Source organism: Sitodiplosis mosellana, unplaced genomic scaffold (assembly GCF_009176505.1).
Source record: "Sitodiplosis mosellana isolate CC-2019 unplaced genomic scaffold, AAFC_SMos_1.0 Smas_scaffold_6191, whole genome shotgun sequence".
Taxonomy (NCBI): domain Eukaryota; kingdom Metazoa; phylum Arthropoda; class Insecta; order Diptera; family Cecidomyiidae; genus Sitodiplosis; species Sitodiplosis mosellana.
Genome location: NW_022601432.1, coordinates 2,735,354 through 2,759,710, shown reverse-complemented (window position 1 = coordinate 2,759,710; position 24,357 = coordinate 2,735,354). Strand labels below are relative to the sequence as shown.

The 24,357-nt window shown below is 36.0% G+C and overlaps 1 protein-coding gene across 1 annotated transcript in view; it reads left to right on the top strand.

Annotated features, from left to right (window-relative positions):
* The window catches only part of LOC129576475 (uncharacterized), a 187,344-nt gene that overhangs the window by 140,323 nt on the left and 22,664 nt on the right, over positions 1-24,357 (top strand). The window contains exons 8-11 of the mRNA XM_055461662.1: positions 15,338-15,406; positions 19,657-19,766; positions 20,519-20,733; positions 21,411-21,549. Coding sequence (XP_055317637.1) covers positions 15,338-15,406; positions 19,657-19,766; positions 20,519-20,733; positions 21,411-21,549 — 533 coding nt within the window. The remainder of the gene's footprint in view (positions 1-15,337; positions 15,407-19,656; positions 19,767-20,518; positions 20,734-21,410; positions 21,550-24,357) is intronic.

Below are 24,357 nucleotides of genomic sequence, written 5' to 3'. Positions count from 1 at the left end.
TCTCTCTCTCTCTCTCTCTCTCTCTCTCTCTCTCTCTCTCTCTCTCTTTTGCACACCCTCTGTGTGTGTATTTACCAAAGTTTCTAACAACATCTTTCACCAATTTGTTTACCTAAACCCAATGAACAGTAACCAAAAATTATCGATTTATTTGCCAAAAGGCTATCAAATAAATGTACACAATAACGAAAATTATAAATACGGTTCACGTCTTGTAAACGGCAGGCGAGCTACCACTCTCTTGGTGCCGTCGTATCAGCCCCTACAACAACAGCCAACATTACGAAAAAGAACAAGAGAGTGAAACGAGAAGGCAACCAGAAAAAAAAAACATAACAAGCAAATGATTAGAATTCGTAGACTAACATGAAAAATCCTTTTCTCTCGTTATCGTTATTGCTAACCTCTCCCTCTCCGGTAACAAATATGTAAATAATCGTGTGTAGCAAAAGATCTCTCTCTTTCTCTCTCTCTCTCTCTCTCTCTCTCTCTCTCTCTCTCTCTGAGAGAGAAAATGTATGTGAGTGAGTGAGAGAAAATGTATTTATACGCTAGAATCCCGACCAAAGACTCAAATGAAATGGAACCGAGACAAACTTCGATGCGCACGCTACCAAAAATAAATGGCAAAGCTAAAAGAATCTCTCAGCTATTTTTTTTCCACCGTGAATATTGTATTTCGATGCGCATTGGGAAGTTACAGTAGCTTGTAATGTCTAATTTTGGAATAGAATTTCATTGAGAGAGGCAGCCAAATGGAAGTGACATTCTTTTTTTCTCTCTCTTTCTCTCTATCTTTCTTTCTTTTGAGTTTCTCTTTCCGTTGGACAAAGTGTGATACTAGACCACGTCCTGAATAAAAGCGATAAAAATGCAAATTATTTTTTTCTTCGTTTCATTCCGTTCTATATGCAAGCGCAGCGAAACACAAAACGAAAGTGAACCCATTTCACTCGCCCCATTGAAAAGTGATACATCGGAATAAAGAAACAAACAAACACACACAACAATAGAGCACTGTACGGTAATCAACACGAAAACAAATGATAGACATTGAAAAACATTGACAAAACAACAAAAGCTGCAGATGTTAAAGTAATTTCAATAACACACCACTTCTGTGCAAATGATCAAATTGCACCAAACAACTGTCCAAATCAATGGACACATAAGAGAAAGAGATAAAAGAGCTGGAGTTCTTTTTTCCCTCCTGATTGTTTCTCCATTTATATTCTACATTGGGGCCATTTTCGATTGGTTCGACATTTATTCGTTGTGTGCTTTTTTTTCTTTCAATAGAAACAATATTCGGGGCCGGGTTTCACGTTTTATGAACGAAATGAAACGATTTCAGAATCTTGTTTCTAATTTTTATGACTATATAACTTGTTTTCGATTTTTTATGGTATGTTACACCTTGTTTACCACCGGGTTATACCATTTGGACTATTGCATTCGTAATTTGTCAACGTCAATCGGTTGTTTGGTCGTTCGTTCGCTTCGACTCATTGGTGTTGAACCATATTAACTGGATTGGTTCAAGTTTCAATTTGGAATTTTCAATTTTGAATTTTCTACCTTGTCTGCGGTAGAGTTTCGGGATCACACAATGAAACAAATGAAACTTGTGAGCATGTTACAACAATGAAGGCAAACTGAAGCATCGCAATCGAAATTTTGCTGAATATTGCGAAATATATTACATCCTTGACTTGTTTATTTTTGACTGTTGTCATCATCATCGTCGTCGTCGTCGTCGTCGGCTTAAAGACGAAACGACTACATGTTGCAACGTTTTCATTTAGAAAAAAAATGATCATCGTATTTATTTATGCTGATTTAACAGAAAAAGGTCTCTAATAATCTATGTACCTATTGCCTTGGGTTACATAAATTCATATCGAATATTGAAATAAGGTATAAAGCCAAAGATGTGTATCATAAGCGAGATGGAATTTATCGATTTTCGGTTTATTCGATGAAATTTGGTATTTTAAGTAGAAGCGGTATGTCAATAGAAGAAAATGAAGCGAAGAGAAATTGGATGCTGAACACTGGTTTTTCTAATGACTAAATTATTAGTTATGCAGACAATGTGTTTGTGTTTGAGAGAGATAGAGCATTGAAAATCATGCAAATTTTTGAAATTGTTTGCCCAAAATGACCTCCCGTTGTGCCATGGTCAAACATTTCATAGGTAATTTATTCCGTTCGTTGTTGCTGACCAACAAAACCGTTCACATAGCTACACAAAGTAAAGTATTTGGATATTCTTACAGTCGGTAAAAAGGTGAGATAAAGTGACCTGCCCTCCTTGCTCGTCTCTATCCCGTTCTGAATCATTACCTTTTGTAAGAATGTACCAATTGCCAATGTTTCAATTCAATGTAAATTTTGTCATTGGAAAAGGAGCGGATTGCTTTTGGTTTTGTGTGTTCGGTTGAATCACGTAGAAAACATGATTTTCATGGAATACGCTTCAATACATGCAAATCCAGTCGGAAATTAAATCCGTATTTTGGATTTTATTGCTAATAATAATCGATTTCAATGGATAATCAAATTGTATGTCTGTCTATATGTGTGTGAGAGCTCTTTGCAAACGACTCGACATGATATTTCAGCATTTAGAGCATTTTCAATGCGGATGACCATTGACCAATCGTGTGGAAACCAATGAGAAAGTGAGCGATAGAATTCAATGAAGTTTTGCTCAAAATGAAATTCACATTCGAACTTTTGGTGAGGTAGATTGCGGAGGCATTCAATTTTTAATTACGAAATCACATGTGCCGAATACAAATCGTTTTCAACATTAAATCCAGACTAACACACGTATGTGTTGTGTGTACATTGGTGCCTCTCTCTCTCTCTCTCTCTCTCTCTCTCTCTCTCTCTGTGTGTGTGTGTGTGCGCCTGTGCTTTCAGGCAGCATCCACAACATTCGATAGATTATTGGATTCCGATTGACAACTGATATCGCTGACAGAACACGGGATAATGAAAGCATATTACACTTGAGAGCTCACAGCTCACTGTGGTCTTTCATGAATATTGAGAACATTCCATAAGAGAGATAAGCTCGTGTTGCCAATTTACCCACAGAAAATATCGCAATACTCGAATATAGCCAGATTCCGTAGTCAAATTCATCGGTTCGTTCATTCGTTCATTTGGCTATACACAAACACATTTTGAGAATGAAACAAACAAAGGAAAACATAAGTTTCAGGACATTTGTTAAGCATTTTCCGTACAGAGTAAAAATACATACACACACACACAAAGAAAATGATGATGATGATGATGTAGCGTTGTTTAACACTAATCAAAGGGAATGACATTCATTATCAATTGTAACATTCCAGCTTCACATACTTTTCTGTGGGTTGTTTTCTTTCATGAAATGATACTATTTATGTTTTTTTTTTTTGATTGAACATTCCATCGGAGAGATTCATGATACTTTTGAAATTGGCCGATAGAGACGATGTATTCAATGGAATCCGATGTATGATTGTATGCGGGCATGCAAATCTTGATTGATTCTCATAATCACAGATGATGAATATGAAAAGAATGTATTGTGAATAAATCAATTTCCATTGGAATGGTCATATTGTCAAAGCTGAATTAATCAAACGAATTATGCCAATAATGTTCCATCATAAGTCCACTATTTGGTTGGATTCCACGCAAAAATATTTGATTAGACATGATGCGATTCAATCAAAAGTAATAATTAAAAATGGGCATTGTCATTGAAGCTACATAATAATGTCGGTTGAATTTTGTTGCGAATCGCAACTTGCGAGTATTCCAAATAAAATCGCAGGAATTTCGTTGAATTGGTTATTGTTCAGAGATAAAAGCCACAACTGGATAAAAAGAAAATTACAACGTTTTTGACCGACAGCATCAACACAGTTGCGTTTGGATATCCAAACCAGATCATTTTGTTGTTCATCATCATCATTATCATTGTCGTCGTCGTTTGACTTTCGAAAAGCCTCCCATCACAAATGATTCGCCATGTCAATTGCAGGATTTCATCATTTTATTTTATGAAGTGATTGAATAGATTGTTTTTCGGTACATTGAGATGCTACGTGTTGAATACAAGGCGAATATTGAAGCCCGTGATAAACCCACCCGAATAGTGATTGCGTCATTAAAATTGTGTTGTGTCCGTGTCATAATATCGGTCCCAAAAATTGGTGTTTGCTCTGCAAATATGTGGGTTTGATTTCGTTGGCCAGAACATGTTTGAATTTCTTGTCATGTATAGAGAAAGCGATGGAGAGCGAACGTTTACTCGGGGCGGAAATTTCCATCGAATCAATTAGTTAAGAGTCGTTGGCCAAATGCCGCAAAATTCAGCTGGGGCTAATGTTTATCGATTCAATATTGGTTTAACAATTTGGCTGCTTATTAATTTGTCGGATAATTTGAAAATGATGACATTTTTCATTTGGGCCGTGTGCCAAAGGTCATATCAGTCGTTTTGCGTTCTGTGTCGCACGCGCGCGTTCGCACACACACACACACACACACACAGAGAGAGAGAGAGAGAGAGAGAGAGAGAGAGAGAGAGAGAGAGAGATAGAGACAACCCGTTAACATTTGCCAATATGATGGCAGTTAGCAAACGGCTTGAACGTCTTCCAAGTGCTTGGAATCGCAAAAAGAGTGAATAAGATGAATGGATAATGTACACGTAGTCAACCTAATTACGTCGACTGATTTTCCACTGAATGAAATGTACGCGGTCTACTACATTTTCATATAAGATACATGCACGAATGCGCTTTGTTTCGTGCCAAAAATGAAAATTCGATGTCGCTGCTAGCTGTTCGCTGTGTGTGTGCGTGTGTGTGGTATTGGTTGCTTTTTCATTCTTTTCAATTCAATTCAGTTCGGCGTCAGAGTGCGCATTCACACAGACACCATCCACTTGATAGTTATGACGACAGCCGGAGCGAACAAAGCAAATCAATATATGAATAGTATACACCAAGCATATGCTAACCTCGGGGAAAAAATATATCTCTCTCATTTCGTCTGTGTATGTGTATGTCTCGTTCAATATTCTTCTAATTCCTTCCGATTGCATTGCATTCGCGCACAATGCACACACGATTAGGGTTGGTGTTGATATTGACAAAGGAAAATATTATTTATCATTCAGAAAAAATAAAATGAAATGCTAAACAATGGAACAATAGCAAGCAGCAGCATATTTGTATCTCCATTGGCAGCTTATGCAGCTCTATTTCTATTACTTTGGCATATATCAACACTTTGACAAATACATACACATCTATTTCATATGTCTCCATATTTGTAATGTTCTCGATATTTCCTTATTTTTTGATTCGATATACCGTTCCGTTTTGCATATCTTTATTTCGCAATTCTTTTGGATATTGGACCAGCGAGAGAGAGAGAGAGAGAGAGATTGATAGAAATTGAATAAAAAGAAAGAAAGAGAGAAAGTACTTGAATCGGACCCAATATATTCATATGCATCCAAAAATGGAAAACCCATCAAAAGGAAATACTTGAATTGTATCAACAAAACATGCAAGAAATATTGGTAATTGAATGTGGGAGTGAATGTCGTTTATTATCTCTTATTTAAAATTGTATTCTGTGCTTTCTCACCGCTCAATCTCATTGGAAAAAATCGATTGAATGAAATTCAAAAGAGGAAAAAAGGAACGTCCATAGATTTCTTACTTCACTGAAGTTTCATTATTATTACATTCGAGATATTAAATTTCTTGTTCTATTCCTCTTGTTGTTATTGCCCCATGTTTCTCTTTTCATTTTCTTTTTCGTTGCACATACACAAAAACACACATTAAGCTTTTTTTTTCTGTTCACCCTCAGAAATATAGTATGCGGTAGATGTAAATAGAAAACAATCTCTTGAGTCTACGCATACAAAAAAAGAGAAAAAAAATACCATAATTGCGTTAAATGGGGATTTGGTTTGGTTTGTGCGCTGACCAAAAATAACCGGGTGTACAACGGTGTACTTATTAAAGAAATGGATGGAAAAAAGTCATGATCGGCCATTTCAACAACGAATACAGCAAACACACAACAGCAAATTGGCAATAGTCGGCTGATTTGAACAGAAAAATGAACATGTGTACAATTTTCTTCAAAGTATCCAGGCCTTTTGAACAACAATCAACAATGGGGAATCACATGGCGGAAGGCCAAAAATGGAGGAAAGCTCCAGAAATTTGTCATCCACAAAGGAAAAAAAAAATTGAGAGAAGGAAAGATGAGACTTCGATAGGCAAAACATGTTCGATAATCCGATTGCAGGTAGCCTATATCAATTCTCTCTTTTTCAAACAACATCTAATCAATTCATGAACATTTTGCCGGTAGTATTATTAATAAAAAAATGTTGCAAAAGATTTCATCAGCGATTGAAAATCGTCAATATTTTTGGATTGTTGAAAAACAATCATTTTTTTCTTTGCGTTTCGGTACATTGACTTTTTCTCGTTTTCCAAAACAGTAAAAAAGAATCGATCGAACGTCGTTACGTCGAAAATGTTGGCCCTCATCATGCTGTGTGTCAGAGTCATGACGAAAATCGAACAGTAGAAACGAACGTAACGGCAATATGGCAGCATAGGTTCTCCCATCTCAAATAAAAGAAAAATAGATGAATATACTGCTGATGGCTGTGTTTGATGTTTATGCCTATTTCCAAAGAGATAATATACATGCTGAAAAAATATTTGACTTTTCTTTTTGAGACTGAAGTACAAAGTGTATGGGAACACGTGAACAACACGCATACACATGCAAAACGCCGAAAAAGTGATAGGGAGATCGAGGGAAACGTGTCCGCCCGTTTAGCTTTTAACATTTTCTCCTAGAAGATGTGCAATGATTTTAATATGTTGGCTTAGTAAATAAAACAACAGTGCTAGTCCATATGATATGTACAATATACATGGATGATGATGATGATGAGCTAGGGAGCAAACGAGAACACACTATAGCATTGCCATGATGAACGCATAAAACCATATTGAACACAAACAATACGAAGTAGATTTCTTCACATGCTGTATGCCGAATTGATCTGCAATATATATATATACGGGTGGTATGAATGAATGAATTATATTGTTTGAAGAGTGAAGCATTTTTTCTGTACTCCAGTGAGATGAAATAGCTTAAACGAAACGAAACCAAATACGGTTGAACTGTATGCCAGTAACTGACACGTGTGTGCAATACATTTTTCATTGACAGAACCAGCAGCAGTTTTGAGTATATATTCAACGCCCGGGCGGGCCTCCAAACAGCGTATATTTTCAAAATAGCTGCGAAACATATCCTTCTTATCAAACAAATATCTCACACTTACCGCATCACGAACAAAAGCGCTATGTTACAAATCGTCTTCTATAGAAAATTTTCAACAAACAACCCAAACACCGATGTCGGTGCACAGACACACACTCACACGATACATACTGCAGCTAAAAAATATTTGCTTTCATTCCGTTAAGCACATACCATTCAAAATGTGTTTTATCAGCAAATTGTGTATGTGTGTGTGCCAAAACACTTCGTCGGTATCGTTTTGTGGAAATTTATGTGCAAATGGAAAATGTGCAGTGTCGCAAAAACCCAAACACACAAACACCACACACACACTGCATTTCTCAGAGATTCCGACTAAATTAGCATACTTATGATGATGATGATAAGGGAATTTCGCACTGGTTCTAGCACTAAAACAGTAAATATCACACCTAAAGTGGTGCAATCGTTAAAACAAAAACACATCCTAACGTATGGCGCGCATTCCGGCGGAACTTTCATTTCCAGTCTAAACAACTCTAACAAACATTCAGACGTGTTAGTTCACTTTTAATTACCAAACATGTGCTGAATTTGCCACAGACACACAATCGCACATTTGCAACGACATTCGATGGCTAAAGATTTGTTAAGCTTAGGTTTGAGTGTTTGTTGTTGTTTGTTTGTTTGTTTGCTTTTTTTCGTTTGTATAAATCCTCATTTGATTGCTTTTGAACAGTTGTTACATTCGAATGCACATAAAAAGCACATGCTACGGCGACCTTTTTTTGTGTTTGCCATTCGATAAAAACGATTCACATAGAAAGCTTGAACTATCCACTTTGAAACGGAAATTTGCCATCAGAACGAAATCATCATATCTCAAAAGATAGACTCAAATAAAAGAGTGTTCTCGCTTTTGGATATTGCAACAACAATGAAATCGGTTGCTTGAAATTGACTAAATTGGTAGCATTTGTATTTGCATACTGTTGTTGTTGTTGCACTTTTTCAGAATGAAACGCTTTTTTGCAGCAAATTTTCATTCACATGCACAACCAGAGCGGCGAAACCGAACTGTCATCATCAATTACAACGCGGCTGTCAGACTAAAGTACAAATTAAATAAACACCAAACAGTCTTAAGTGCACCTTCGTAGAACGACTTGTTGAATTTGAACTACTATGTTTGAAAAAGACAACGTATAGTATTCATGGAGTGAATGAAAAAGATAAAATCAAGTGGAAAATAAATATGTTGTTTCTTTCTTTCCTATTTAAATGCAATGAATGATTTGGATTGCACATCCACATTATCAAATTTAGAAAAATGTTTCCAACATGAACAAATTTATCTAAGTTTTCTTTAGATTTGCTGATGTTCAAATGAATTTTAAAATCAATTAATTCAATTTTCTCATTATTTACGTTCGCTTCCTACAAAGTGAGCTTAAATGTGTTTCAGGAGCCATGGGAATAAAGTGGCTCCTTAAACACACAATAGCTTTGTTCTACCGAGTGCACAAATTTGTTCTACTCATTGAACATGTAGATACTTAACCTCACTTTGTCAATCAAAAACAAGGAAAATGTTAGCAAAAAATTTTTGAGCAAAAAAAAAAGAAAGTTCATATTCTTTTTCGGTATTTTTTCAAACGTTTCTAAAATATTAATAATATTTTTAAAAATGGGTTTTCATATTAATACACTAGTTATATTTTTTATAAATAAATGAAATATTTTTTAACCAGAATGCTTGAAATATGTACTCATGTACTTATGCATACTTTTAGCGCGTTCCGCAACGAATGACAAGCGACTACGCGGTCCCCGTTGTAGTTTGACAGTTCGGGTTCACCGCTCTGTGCACAACACCACCGTGAAATTAAATGTTGTTTTGGAATCAACCGTGAAGCTTGTTCACTTCTCAGATATTTTGTGCAGTGTCAACGCCAAAATGCCTTGAGAGATTCAAATGAATTATTGGAGATCAGATCAAATGTTTTTATCATCAAATCAATTAAGTAAAAAAAGTAAAAATGTTTGTGCTTTACACTGTGCATCTTGTAAAAAAAAGAGAACATCACAAAAAATGACACGACTACCTACTCCTCCTCCTATTATGTTGTTATTTGCTTCAATCGTATTTGCTATTTACACCCATTCAGTTTGGATAAATGTTCTTTGGGTGAAAGTAAATATGGTAACAATGGTTAAGAGTCGCTGTATTCGAAGCCCATCCATTCACAAACCATTAAACCAAATGAAATACTATACTTGAATGCTGCACCAAAATTCCAACAAAACAAAAAACCGTGTGCTATAACGATATCGAACGCAATGTGATGAGTCGTCGACGGAAAACAGCCATAAACACAGACATAAATATGAAAAGCAAAATGAGAGACTTATAACTTTTCGATTTGCCATGCCTTCTTCACCCATAAAAACGAATGGATTTACTTTTCGAAACAAACATTCACGTATATGCAGACACACTTAAACACATACATATATTAGAGTTAATTGTGTTGGGCAGTAAGTTGATTGCCGCAAAGCGATAAAATGCGATTTCGATGGCAAATGGACAGCATAGAAGTTTGGCTCGTTTTGGTCGAGGGGCCGGGGAATCGACAAGAACTTGGTGCCAGCAAGTCAAACAAAGAGCAATTGCATGCGGTTTTATTGCTCTTTTTGCATTCTCTATCCATTGTATGCCGTACAATTTCACGGAATCGTCTTTTCGTTTAAATAATCTCGGTCATTCCGTTGAATGATTAGATAATGGCCTGTATACTTATACCAAAAGCTACGTTTCCATTTGATGTCGGTACGTTTGAATAATATTTGTAATTATATACACCCACTAGAAATAATATTTGTCTTGAATTGCTACTGAAGTATTTTCATGTCCTCTTATGACATAGTAGTTGCTCTAGTGAGTTCCAATCTAACCAATACTTCAAACGCTGGTGCATTATTGTGGCTAATTAAGACTGGATTGCAAGCAATTTTGAATATTTCATCGGAAATCAAGTCAAATGTTATCTATAAAAATGATAATTATTCATAGCTAATTACCTCAATCATAGTTCGATACGTCCAAATTGGTATATCCACTCTAGTGTTGCAAATGTGTCAAGCTTCAAATGGTATTTGAGTGAAAATTATCGAAACGAGACACATAATTGCAACATAATCAAATCAAATGCGGTTTTTATTTTGTAATTACAAACGCATTACAAGTATCAACCAATTATAAATTAATCAAATAGTTCAGAGAGCCAACATTGTCATCGTAGTTGTAGTACGTTGCAGTGTGCAGAGTCGAGTAGCCGGGAATCGTTTGAGTAAATATGGAAATAATTACCGCTTATTGTATGAGAGCTCAAGCATTTTGCATATCGTATCTAAAGTGGCCCATTTGTGTTGACGCATACACACACACACACACACACACAATGACCAAGGCAAAAAAGGAAAGGAAAAAGAGCGAGCTTCTCATATTCAGACACTAAAACTCTCGTAAATTTATGTGTTGACCTTACTTAATGCGGAGATAAATCACAATCTTTATGAATACGCTATGCTCGCTCACCATGAATATTCTCTCTCTTTCTCGTAATGTGAGGAACAGAGAGTATGTATGTGTGTGCGAAAGATAGAGATAGAGAGATTGGACTATATGGATTCGGTGGTCGTAACAACTGTGCAAATATTATGATTTCACCGGAAGAGAGATACAGAGCGAGCAAAAGCGAGAGGAGAAAGAATGAAACGAAGAAAAATAAATTTTATTTAACGACGTTTATTGAATGCAAAAAGTCAAACCGAAAAGCCACTGGAACATGAATAATTCCAAAAATGGAAATGATGTACATGGTTTGGGGCTATTATTACGGACAAAAGGCGAAATATTCATAAAAATTAAAATCAAATCGAGGAGATGATGGCAATAACCGAAAAGATGAGGGAACAACGGGGAAAAGCATGAGAAGATTGGCGAGAGAGAGAGCGTAATAGAATTGAATGGCTCAATATAATTCAATCTAAAGCACATAACATAAATGCACATTGCCAATGGTTTTATTGCGAGCACGAAAAATTTGTGAAAATGCCGAAGATGAAAAACCGTGTACGCTGTTATGCTCATCACAACGATATTATGATCGCAGAAAGATGCGTAACACAGCACGAAAATATTCAACATTTTTCAGAATATAATTTGAACGCAGCTTGTTTTTGATTCGCAGCTGTTTACAGTAGCAAAATGAGCACCGTTTATTTCTTTCAGTTTTTTCTTCATAATAATTTACATATATATTCAATTGTTGAATGCCGTTCAATGGATGGCATGAAGAAATGTTATATTTAATTAAGAATTTAGCAGAAAATGACACGGTAAAATATGGTGCAAAGTCGAATAATTTACAAGAAACATTTACTTAATGCAACGACTCAATGGCAACTAGAGGTATCATAAACATACAAAAAAAACTGTTCTATTAGTTGTGTATGTTTGTGTGGAACCAAAGAACCACTGTGCCAGCTGCGTTCAGCTCCAAATAAATTCCGAGAGAAAATACAATCTGATAGGTGTAAACTAGCTGTTTTCAACTTAAAGTTCATCTAAATATAGAATTCTGAAGTTATTATTATATCATCCAATTTCTCCATCGCATCGACATTGGCTGCGTAAATCACAGAAGCAAATTGTGCGGCAATGGTGTGCTTCATTGTCACACGACAAATACAGACCGTTTCATATTCGTATCAAAAGCGATTGCAACAAAGTCAACAATGGCAACAACAACAACGACGAAAGAGGAGAGAAAGAAATTGACGCGAAGAAAAGCAGAGAAAATCATAAATGTAATTTTAGTGCTTGAACCCATGAGTACGCGGCGAGAGTCATTTTATGAATATCGCTAAAGTGACGGTAATGTTTGCTTCTTTTTTGCTGCTGCTGCTGCTGCTGCTGTTGCCACCGCCACCATCACCACCGCTGGTTTTTTTCTGTATTGGTGTGTGTGTATGTGTGTGTGGGTTTACCGTTTGTCGGGATACACGCCTGGGTGGTACGCACAACCGAAACAACAAATCGTCTCTCACAAACACTTCGCGCGTCGGCAATGGCATTTCAAGATTTTATGTGTCTGTTGGCTCTTGAATTTGATCCACATGGCGTCAAAGAATAATAGCTTCGTTACTTGTGGAACATATATACGTACACCCATAAAGTGCACCCATAAACACATCATCACATGCAGTCTGTCGAAATGCGAACAGCAATCCACTTCACATTCGATTTGAAACAAAATGAAACGGTGTGCCTGGATGTTACGAGTTGCTAGCTAAATCCAGACGACGACATCTAAAATCCGAAGAAAATGTGAAATGCCTGGATAGAAAGCGACAAGAAATGTGTTATCATTGCCAGACGATACGAACACCGACAAAATCATAAAGCAATACGATGATTTGAAATGTCAGGAATTTGAATATTGAATTATATCGTTGTCGTCGATTCAATTGACATTGTTTGCAGCTACAATTTTTCAAAGAAAAAAAAACACCAGATTCTTTGTCGTTCATCGAATGAAAGTACACAAATAAAGCGGGATATGTCAAGTGCTATTGATGCTAAGCGAATAGTACGCAGGAAAGGAATGAATGACATCATGAATGATATATTACGGGCAAAATATCCAACCAGTCACGAAAAAATTATACGCATTCAAAATATGCCACTTTCTTTCTTCATGTACGTATATAAGCGCAAGTTGCATACGCATTTGATTTGTTTACCAATGCATTGTACACATGTCTCATGCTAACCGAATCAAGAAAATGAAGAAAAGCAAGTGCAAAAGTGAATAATTTTCGACGTATTCGCATCTAATATAACATTCTGGATGCACGACCCGCATCAAGCTATTCTCAGTTGTATTTCGGCTCGACGTTGTAATTTTTTTTATTACTCTTCCCCTCTGCATCGGCGGCGCTACCTTTATTGTCTTTTTTTTTTATTTAACTTAAATTTAATAGATGTTAAAATACCGTGCGTTGTTATTCCCTGTTGTTACATCAACTTTTTTTTTTCCACTGAAAAATCCCATAAAATCAGACATTCCGTTCTGCTACATATCGAGCCCGGCTCTTGTATGCGCAGTCAGCTATTTATCGCAAGAATGACATTTTTGTTGTTTTGTTTTTATTTCTCAACAAGTTTGCCTATATCAACGCATTGCCACTGTACATATTATATAGTCCATAAGAGACGTAAAATGTTCGCCATTTACTTTTACATTGCCAATACATTATTTATGGGGATTTTTGTTTATTTTTTGTTGTTTGTAAACAAATCTGTCTATTTTTTGTATTGTCTTTGCACATTTCGTATGGACATAAACTATGTAAGGTAGCAATGCAAAAATATAGGCAAATTTGTTTACAAACAATAAAACAAAACAAAAATCTCATTCTTGCGATAAATAGCTGGCTGCGCATACAAGAGCCGAGCTCGATATGTAACAGAATGGAATGTCTGCATAAAATATGCAATATTTTTGCTCAAAATTGAACAAAGAATAAAATTACTGAATTCGAGACAACAATGTGCTCACCCCATCTCTGCCAACCTCACTCACTGCACAGTCACGAAAATCTCAATCTAAATAGAGCAGAAAAAACAACACACACAGAGACAAACACATTTTATATGTGTATATAAGTGCAAATCCATAAGAAACATTTAAAATATAAATTTATGCCCATATTGTCGAAAAAAGGGCAGAGGCAAAAGAGAAAAAATGAAATCCATCTCATAAAAATCATAAAAGCAACAAAATTTATTGCCACTCAGGTTTTGTTTGCTTTCGCCAGCATGGAAAGAAGACGAAAAAGGAAGAGAAGAAATAAAAAAGAATGAATTCTCCACCGCGATTTTGTGCCTACGTGCATACGCAACGAGAGAAGGGAAATACGGCACATACATAAACACACGGCGTCAGCCAAAAGTTTTTTTTTCTTATTCTTGTTCTTTTTTTTTGTTTTTATTTCCCAGTATGTATACGTTTAAATCGTAATGTATCATCTACTTGGCGAGTTACTGGCATAAAATATGAAAATTGCCATAAGACTCGCACAAAGGCAATTTAATTTTGTTGAAGCAGAAAAAAAACAAGTATCGCAAAGAAATCGTGATTCAACCGGTTCAGCTACCACAGAACGAAGGAAACAAAAGAAAAAAAAACAATATTACGGGGCACTCACTCACAACGACACATGCATATACAGTCTCTATCCAATAAACAACAATAAATGGACGGAAAACAAAAAAAATACAAATCGCACAATGATTGTCGTAGCACAGACATTGAAACATTTCAAGTTGCTTTTTGGCTTTGTTCTTGTTTCCTTTGCGGCTCATCTACAGAACATGTGCATAAACATACGAAAAATGTTATTCGTGTGCTTGAGAAAATTCATTTTCATGAAATTACCGTGTTTGTTGCATGCGAATGCGAATGCGAAGACATAAACATAAATTGGTGGAATTTGCAAAAGTGGACAATGCAAGCGAGAGAGAGAGAGAGAGAGAGAGAGAGAGTGTGTGTGAAAGAGAGAGCACGCAAAAACACATTCACCCAAATAATATAGCTGCATACAGAGCGATCCAGAGTATAGTAATATTTACTAGCTTCAGTTGGCCTGATTGCGCCTAATATGGATTAAATAAATTACTTATGTGCTGCTGTTGTTGCTGCAGAGAACTTCATACGTGACTCTATATTGTGACAGCCAATCAACGGTCACTTTTTCACTCATTCACTCGTTTACTCTCGATTTGTTTACACATGGCACATTGGAGTGCGGTGTGTGTATACTGTATATTTCATTTCACCCCAAAAACAAAATATGCGCTTACTCTTCATAAATGCAAACAATTTGTTTTTCTTTCGTTTTCATTAAATCGCTTCGGTTTTTATTACAGGTGCTGCGGGCAGCCAGTCCGGCATTGCTTCGTGTGATCGCATTGGGTGCATTCTTCATTTACTGTACGGTAAGTGTTTTTTGTCACGATTTTTTCTTTTTATTTTAATGTTATAATTATTATTTTAGTACGCAACTCGTTACTTTTTTTTTGTTTCATTTTAAATTCGCAATTACAACAAATTGCATTTTTTGCGAGCGGGGAATATCGTTTGTGTGTGTTTTTATGGATAATTTAATTTGGTTTTCATTTCACTTCAATCTGTCACATTTATATATCTATGTATATATATATAAATATGGGTTGAGCATAAAAAAGAGCCAGTCACATTGACTTATTTTTATTACAGCAGCTTTGTCGGGATATATGATGGCCGGAATTGCACCTGGCTCATAAAACAGTACAAAGTCAACGAAAGACATTTAATATTGAGTTGAAAAAAAATTGTTTCCTTTTTTTATTAGTTTTCATTTGATGTGAAATTGGTACTTCACTCAGAACATTTGTCTCTTTAGCTAAGAACAGCATAAAAAGTTGCAATTCTTCGTTATTGCGCATAGTCTTGGAATCAAGTAACGAAATATTCATTTCAAACAAGTTTTATTTGTTAGCCAGGAATGCACACAATTCCTCAAGTGAACAAAGAATTTTTATTTAATTTTGCACGAAATACTGTTATTTGATTAGTCGCTTCGATGGTCGTTATTGCATTGCCAAAGGCAGCTTTCTTTTATGTCGCATTCAATAACGAGTCGTTCGAATAAAGAAAAAGAGAAGTGTGAATTACCGCTGGTTAAATCATTTTGCACATTTTCCAAGCAAGTCATCAAATTGAATCGTCATTTTGGGCATGAGCCGAAATGCTGTTCAAATAAAACATTTAAATTAAAATGTGAATTTTTCTCTCATTCCTCAATCCGTATCATTTCATTCTTTTCCACATGCTGTTATTACCCGTACATTGCCTGCAGCGTACCACTTCCATACGTTACTGGCTGCTTACTAATTAAAATCCATGCAAAAGTATTTCGCTAAACATTTTTGAAGATTTTCGTTTGATTTAAATAATATAATTTGACATAAAGATGCATGTATCGTACCACAGAACGGAGAATTCGAGGTAAAAACCGCAATCGCAATTCGAACTGGTGTATACATCCAATGAAACCGCATGAAATCAAATCATTTGTTTGACGAACTGAAAGAGATGTGAGAGATTTGTTTGTATGTGAAAGTGTACTTCTCTTTCAGTCTTCTCTTCTCAAAGAGCAAAGAATGGCAAAAATCGGTCTTGCGAATGATTTTTGCTACCATTTGACTAAATCCGGAATTGTGTAGAGTTTTTTTTCTTTTAAAATCTACATTAAAACATGGTTTACTTGCTGTATTATTTGAAAGTGTGTAAAGAAAACGTGTAAGCTGGTGTGGATGGGTGGATCTGCTTTTGCCATGGTAAACATAGCTAAATATAATGGTAGAACGAGAGGGAGAGTAAGATAGAGAGTGAGAGAGAGAGAGAGAGAGAAAGAGAGAGAAAGAGAGAGAAAGAGAGCGAGACGGTGGGAGATGGGGAGAGTGGAAGCAAAACACACTAAACCAGAACATTTCCGCATACATGCATTTCACTTTAACCACCTCGAAAATGATTTTTCACATCTTTTTCATTGGCAGTGGCTGTTGCCTCGTTCGCTTCCACATTACGTGCTATTCGCAATTCATTCAAATGGAACGGCAAATAAACACATTTTGAACATATTGAAGCAATACGAACGCAAGTACGACAAATAAAACGTGTGCTGAAAACATTTCCGAGTGCATTTTGGATTTTTTTTTAACAACACACTTACATGCTACTTCAACATAAGCTCTCATATATTATTTGTTTGGCAAATAATGAAGTGATGCCTTTGAAATAGTGGCGCGCGCGCGCACACGAACAGAGAACCAATTGTAAATTGACCTAGAAAATGAGATTCGAATGCTGTTTCTGTTTTTCTTTTCATTTTAGTCGAATCAAACTGAAGGATTGTAGAAAGTGAAATGATTCAAAGTGGAAATCAATTTGTTCCTTAGTGAAATGGTGCATCGATTCATGCACGAGATAACTTTTGTGATAAGTGAATGCACGATACAACACTCCATGTGAGGTGTCGTAATTGAAAATTTTATTAAATTTTAAACATTTCTGAATCTGTATGCATAGATGTGGTGGCCCAAACACATCGCCAATGCCTCTCTTATACACATAACCTTCAATTAATTTTGGAACAAACTCACTTGACGCACATTAGGCAAACACAATGAATATTTACACAGAGAGATTCTTTGGGAAAACCGTAATATAATTGAATGACAAAAATACGCATCCAATTTAAATATTCTGATTAAATTTCACCATTCACACTGCTATGAACTACATGTTGTTTATTTTCTTAATCTGGGAAAGGAAGGAAGGCGAATTCAATTTGTTTTGGATATTTTTTTTCCAACGTATATGCTATGAGACAGTTTGGAATGTCCGGTTCATCCGTTGAGTGTTGTTGTTTTTTTTTGGGGCAAGCGGATTCAACAGAATGCGTGGTATTATTGGTATGGGTTTATGTAATATGTGGGCATTTTCATTTACCATCCAAAAAACGGTCTTTCAACGAATACACAAAAAACAACCTTGTCCAATCAGTTGCAATAAAAAGCGCTGGCAGCACACATATGAAATCCAATTGCGCCATCAGAACGCTGAGTGATAAACTGCACTTTATACACGTTTTGATGTTGGTCAATTTTTCTGCCACTTTTTTTCTTCGCTTTTTCTCGTTCGCTCATCTTTATTGTTTCCGGCCATTTTTCGTCTACATGTGTGTGTATGTATGTGAGCGCACTCTCAAATGCTGTAACATTTTCTTTCATTGCATTTAGCAACATATGACTCGTACAACTGTGTTTTATGGGGCCAATCGATGCTCGATTTGTTAAAACTTACCCGTCATAATTCCTAAATCACCGTAGTGGTTTTCGTACTTGGCAGAAAAAAACAACAACATTCACTTTGCCATTCAATTTAATTGAGCGCTCCACCCTTCCGATTGTTGCGAAAGCTTTGCAGTAGTGGCGCCATTCACATATTGTGGTCGAATGGAAAATTACACAATGGCAATGATTGTTGCGAAATTGATAATTACAATAAGTATTGATAGTTCTTCAAAATGCTGCTAATGTGCACTCATCGCCACTTCTGTTCATCAAATGCCTGTAATGACAAACAAGTGGTGGAGCGATCGATCGAACCATATCATCGTGTTTACTTGATATTTTTTTTATCGATGTCGGTAAATGAGAAACCGAGAGAGAGAGAGAGAGAGAAACCACCACTCTACCCAACCACTCTATTTCATTACTCATTTGTTCACAGGTAGTCCGAAAATAATCCAAGAGAGAGAAAATACACACACACCCAACGCAAGCACAGTCAATAGAAAGCACGTCTATCAATTAATTTTCGAAATGTTGCAATATAATATATTGGAGCACCACTCGCGCCCAAATCCATAATCGTAATAAATTATTTGGAAAAACTCTCGTTCGAAATGATATTTGTTCGGAAAATGTTGCAGCTGCTTTTAATGAACTATCGTCGTATGATTTGTTTTTTTTTCCCGGTGTGTAATAACCAAATCCGCGATTGTCCCCTAGAGAAAAATACACACGTTCCTCTCTGTGGAATTTGCAATGCCATTTTTAGACCCACCACAACCATCACAACCAATACAAACACAGATTTATGTCTCGAGGCGTCGACCAAAAATCATTATCGGCAAACATTTGTTGACTCATTTTCCCAACCATTGCCTTACACGGAGTTTTAATTACAAAACTGCCAATGTGAATAACATGAAGAAAGCAAACATATATTTGATCAACGATTTCATCGGTTCCCGTCGATATTTGAGTGTGCATGCATCATTTGCCGGATGTGGAAGTATGTAACAAAAAATGTCAACGGTTTTGTGAAATGGCATAAAAGATAAAATTGAAAGCAGTAAAAATGTTCACTATTAAGAAAAACGATAAAAAAAAAATTCAAGTTTTTCTTACTCCATACCACACAACTGAATTCACCCCAATCTGCAATGATTCAAGTCATTAAATAGTTTATGAGGTTGAACAATTCCAACTAAAACCCGAATTTATGCCGGAAAGACGACCACTTTTGGTTTTGTAAAACATTTCGATATAGTTGTTGTGAAATATTCATTAATCTTTATTTATTCGGTTTTTTTTTCTCCCATTTTTTTTCTCTTTCGTTTCAAATAAATTGCCAGTCCATTGTGATGTATCCACCACCATCAATCTATACGTGTACGGCTCGAGTTTGGTTACGTGAAATCGGCTTTTCATTGACATATGGCGCACTGATGCTGAAAACGTGGCGGTAAGTTTGGGAGAGAGAGACAAAAAAATTGCTCAACAATTTATTTTCTTTTAAATCTATTGACTAGATCGAGAGGAGAGTAAGTTCATCTGACTTTGATATGAAAGAGAAGAGTAAGTTTCTTTCGACTCAAAAATGGTTAAAGACGAGAATGTTCATTTTTGGCGGGTCCTCGCGGTTTTACACGGTTTCCGCGGAACTGATTAGAGATAACAACTTGGTGTCTTCGGCAAAGTTGTAGCACTCGAGGTCTTTTATAACATTGCTGAAGTTAGTTATCTCTTATCTCTTATCTCTTATCAGTTCCGCGAAAAGCGCGAAAAATGATAAGAAAAAAAAAGATCTATATAAAATTTGCTTTTTTATGTGCGCCATTTGCGCGCAACTGAAAAGAGATAAGAGATAGATGTCTTCAGCAATGTTATAGAAGACCTTGAGTACTAAAACTTTGCCGAAGACACCATGTTGTTATCTCCTATCAGTTGCGCGAAAACCGTGAAGACCGCAGAGGCTAGACGGTACTACAACATACTCTACTTTAACTCCAACAGAATCATCAGAAAACATACTCTCCTCTTTCAAAATATATTAGAATATTTTCACATACTCTCCTCTCGATCTAGTCAATAGAAATATCAGTCGAGAGTAAATTTGTTTCCCTCATAATTGAATTCGTTTTTTTTCTTTGTTTTTTTTTTCTCTCAAAATAACATGTGAATTTCCCGTTTTTTTTTTCCTATCGTACCTAATAGAATATCGGTGGTGTTTCGAGTTCGTTCGGCCAAAGCTGTGAAAATAACGGATGCAACACTGTTGAAGCGATTGGGTATCATTTGCCTTTGCGTTGGTATTGGTTTGTTAGTCCGGACGATAGTTGCACCGCCCGTTGTTATAGTCGGTCGTACAGCCGACGACTTGAAAGCGTTCCTCTGCAAAGCTGACTGGTGGGACCATACATTCACATCGAGTGAGTATTTTTTGTTTTAAACTCTATATTTGGACCATCACAACAACAATGATCACATTTAGCCATTAACAATCGATGGCCAACGAATGGAATCACCATGAGGCGATTTTCCGTACGAAAAAAAATGCATGCCCATCGACATGAGGTCAACAATGTTTGAAAAATATTTCGTAGAAATTCGATTAACTTTGGTCAAAACAAATCATGTTGATTTTTAATTAAATATATATTATATATAAATGCCGATGGTCAAGATACCTATTGGGAGGTCGATTTAAAATATTTTATCGGCAATAAACAAACTTGTTCTCTTAAGTCATTTGAATATTCAATTACTGAACGAACCAATAAATAATTTAATTACCAGTTTTGACATGCGAGTGTTCTCGATAAATATGTGGGGTTCAGAGAAAATTCACCTCTGAAAAATGAGCGCTTGGGGAGTTCACACACAACCAAAAAAGAAAAAAACTTTCACCTGTCTTGTTGTTGAAATCACAATGCTATATTTATTTATTATACAGAGAGAGGGAGAGAGAGAGAGAGAAAGTGGAAGCAATGAACGTGGCATGCATATTTTCCAATTGAATGTATATTGGTCGAATAAACTTTTGATCGATGAACATTGTTGTTGTTGTTGTTATCTTCATTGAACTTTTATTTTATTTGCTTTGCAGTGGAGGTATTGTTTTTGGCCTGGGGCGTTCGATTGTGTATCATGGTACGAAAAGCACCGTCCGAATTCAACGAAAGCCGATTTATCTCCATGGCGATCTACAACGAATTTTTCCTAACCTGCTTTCTAAATGTGTCTATGTAAGTACAAATGCCATGCACATTTTTGAATGTATGTAATAAGAGCCGCCCGCAAAATACCACATCGACTAATCAGCGGATGTGAAGAAAATGATGCAATCAATTTGAAGTAATTAAATCAAATAATCCACATATGCTACGCATGATTGGATGTATTGTGTATTACCATTGGAAATTACAGCACAATAAATATCTAATAGCCTAAAAAAGAATCAAACGTACAGCTTTAAACCACAATTGTTCAACCATAGGAACATTCTAAACAATATGAATGGCCAATATATGGATATCCGAATAAAAAAATAAAGTCATTGTTTTTAATTTCCACTGCAATAAATCGGTATAGTCTTTAATTGTTAGCTGTATTAATTTAGGTTTGAAGTCATAGCATCAAAATGGCCCAATGTTCAGCTGGCTGAAAACTCTGTAACCGCAAAGGCCAAGGGCAAATCACTCAAAAGTAATACAACGCTGCTGAAAAAGTAATACAACGTGAAAAAAGTAATACAACTTTTTAGTGAATTGCCCCTTGGCAAAGGCTCTCGGAAATTTGTGCTTACAACGTCAAAGCAATTGACATTTCAATGCTTTTAAGTCAGCAGAACGTCAATGCTGCTAATGACATTGACGTTTTAGGCAAAAGCAACATAGGCGATTTCTGAGAGCCTTTCTCTTTAAAAAAAATTAAATACTGCACCGAACCATTACCACCAGTAAGGTGCTCAACAAAAGCTCTTCAACATAGAGATTCATAAGTCTTTGTTGCTTGTACATAGGAAACGGCATTTTTCGTTCAATTCACTTCATTTGCATGCGAAAAAAAAATTTCTATTTCTAGCGCCTCGGTTTCTTTCATTACGGCAAGTTATGTATTATATGCGTTGGTTACCCCAAGGTGCAAATAATTGCACTAGGAATCATTGCGATATGACGCATAGATGAGCCAATAAACTAATTTGAAATTTGAATTTTTTTTTCGCATGGGAACTGTAAATGAGTCTTTAAGCACAAATTATTGTTATCGGTTATATTGTTTGACAAATAATTTTGGGAACAAAATTTCTGATGGGAACAGAAATGAAATCATCTCGCCGAATTTGATAATATGAAAAGTCGTTAAACAATGGACGGTACACAGATTTGTTTTTTTTTTGTTCGAACTTGGATTATTTCGACTTTTTCCCCTCTCTCTTTCGTTGTTTTTGGATGGCGTCGTCGACTGCGACAGACATTAAGAAAATTAACAAACAACAAAGAATTTATGAACTTGAAGCGGAGCTCATTCGGATTTCGATTGTAGTCAGTGTGTGTGTGTGTGTTTTTTTTCTCCTCTCTTCGTCGTTTGATAACAATCAAAGCAAATATCTTTTCAATGAATCGGAGCCAACGAAAAAGCTCGTAACTTATTTTCGCAGTACCGAAAAATTGAATTTTTGTAGCTTGAGACAAAAGCATCATCAGCATAGATGAGACACGCTTGAAGAGTTTGTTCGCCTCCTTTCCGTCTTTAACGCTGAAATTCTTCGACGGAGTGAGAGAATGAAAAATCAATAGTTCATCTCTCAACGCTAATGGAAGTGCACATAGATGAATTAATCACATACACACAACGGATATATTGATACGCGTAACGATAGGATGGTGTAGTTTTTTTTCTTAAAATTTCGAAGGGAAATTGCATTTAAATGGTCTGTTTCGAAATTGTACTTATCGGTTAACTCGCTAAGATTGATCGAATGTTTAATCAATGAGAAAATGAAGAATCCATCTTTTCAACAAAATGCTCGAGGTCGTCTTTCGGATGGGAATGAGAGGCGGTTCAATGCACACAAATTCCATTCGCATGGTATTCAAAATTCAATAAAATTACATTCCAAACATTTTTTGATTAAATACAACGAAGCAACAATGCGTAGCCGCTCTTTCACTACTCCTTTTTTGCATGCCAAACCACGTTGCAAAGTTGTTTGAGGGTACGAAAAGTTTTCATCTTCCGGCACACACACACACACATACAACGGTGTGCTCTTTTCACAGAATCTTTACTTTAACTTTTGCATGAAATGTAGCGAACCGTGCTTGGCTCACGGCACTTGCAAATAAGTTTCAATTAAGACTGTTGCATTTTTGTTTGACTACGAAGTGAGCTAAGGAGACAGAGGGTGGCAGCATGTACCATTTTCTATTGTATGACATTGTTGCGATGTCAAGAAATCGGGAAATGAATGCACACACCAACTGATTTCATTCAAACTTTTCCTTGTTAATCCAATTTTAAGTAGATTGTTGAAAAATGTGCGCTAGTGTTTTGTGTGTGTGTGTTTGCATTTGCTGTGGTTCAAAATCGCTGCAGTTTATACTTTTTGATTCAATTGCAAGTACATGACAATGCTAGCGTATCACAATTTATATGAAAAGTCTTTTATTATACAATTATGCTCGAAATAGGGTGGAAAAAGTATTTTCTCTCTCTGTCTCTCATTCTTTCTGATTTTCATATATTTAGTTTCCCTAAAATCTGTCGTCGTTTGACAAATAGACAAAATGGTCCATCCAATCGTTCGTTTGGCCAAAATTAAGCGCATTACTATCGAGTCATTTGAAAAGCTTCTTTCGTGCCTGACTTCTTATCTAATGTTTTATGTCACAGAATCGAAAACGCACTCATACACCAATATACCTAAGATGATTTTTGTTCCTTTTTAGCACATGGACTGGTGCCGTAAAGTCATACTAAACTACTCAAGTATTTTAGATAATGCTACTTTTTGACTCTACAATATTAGAATCGCAACGATTCAATTGCTT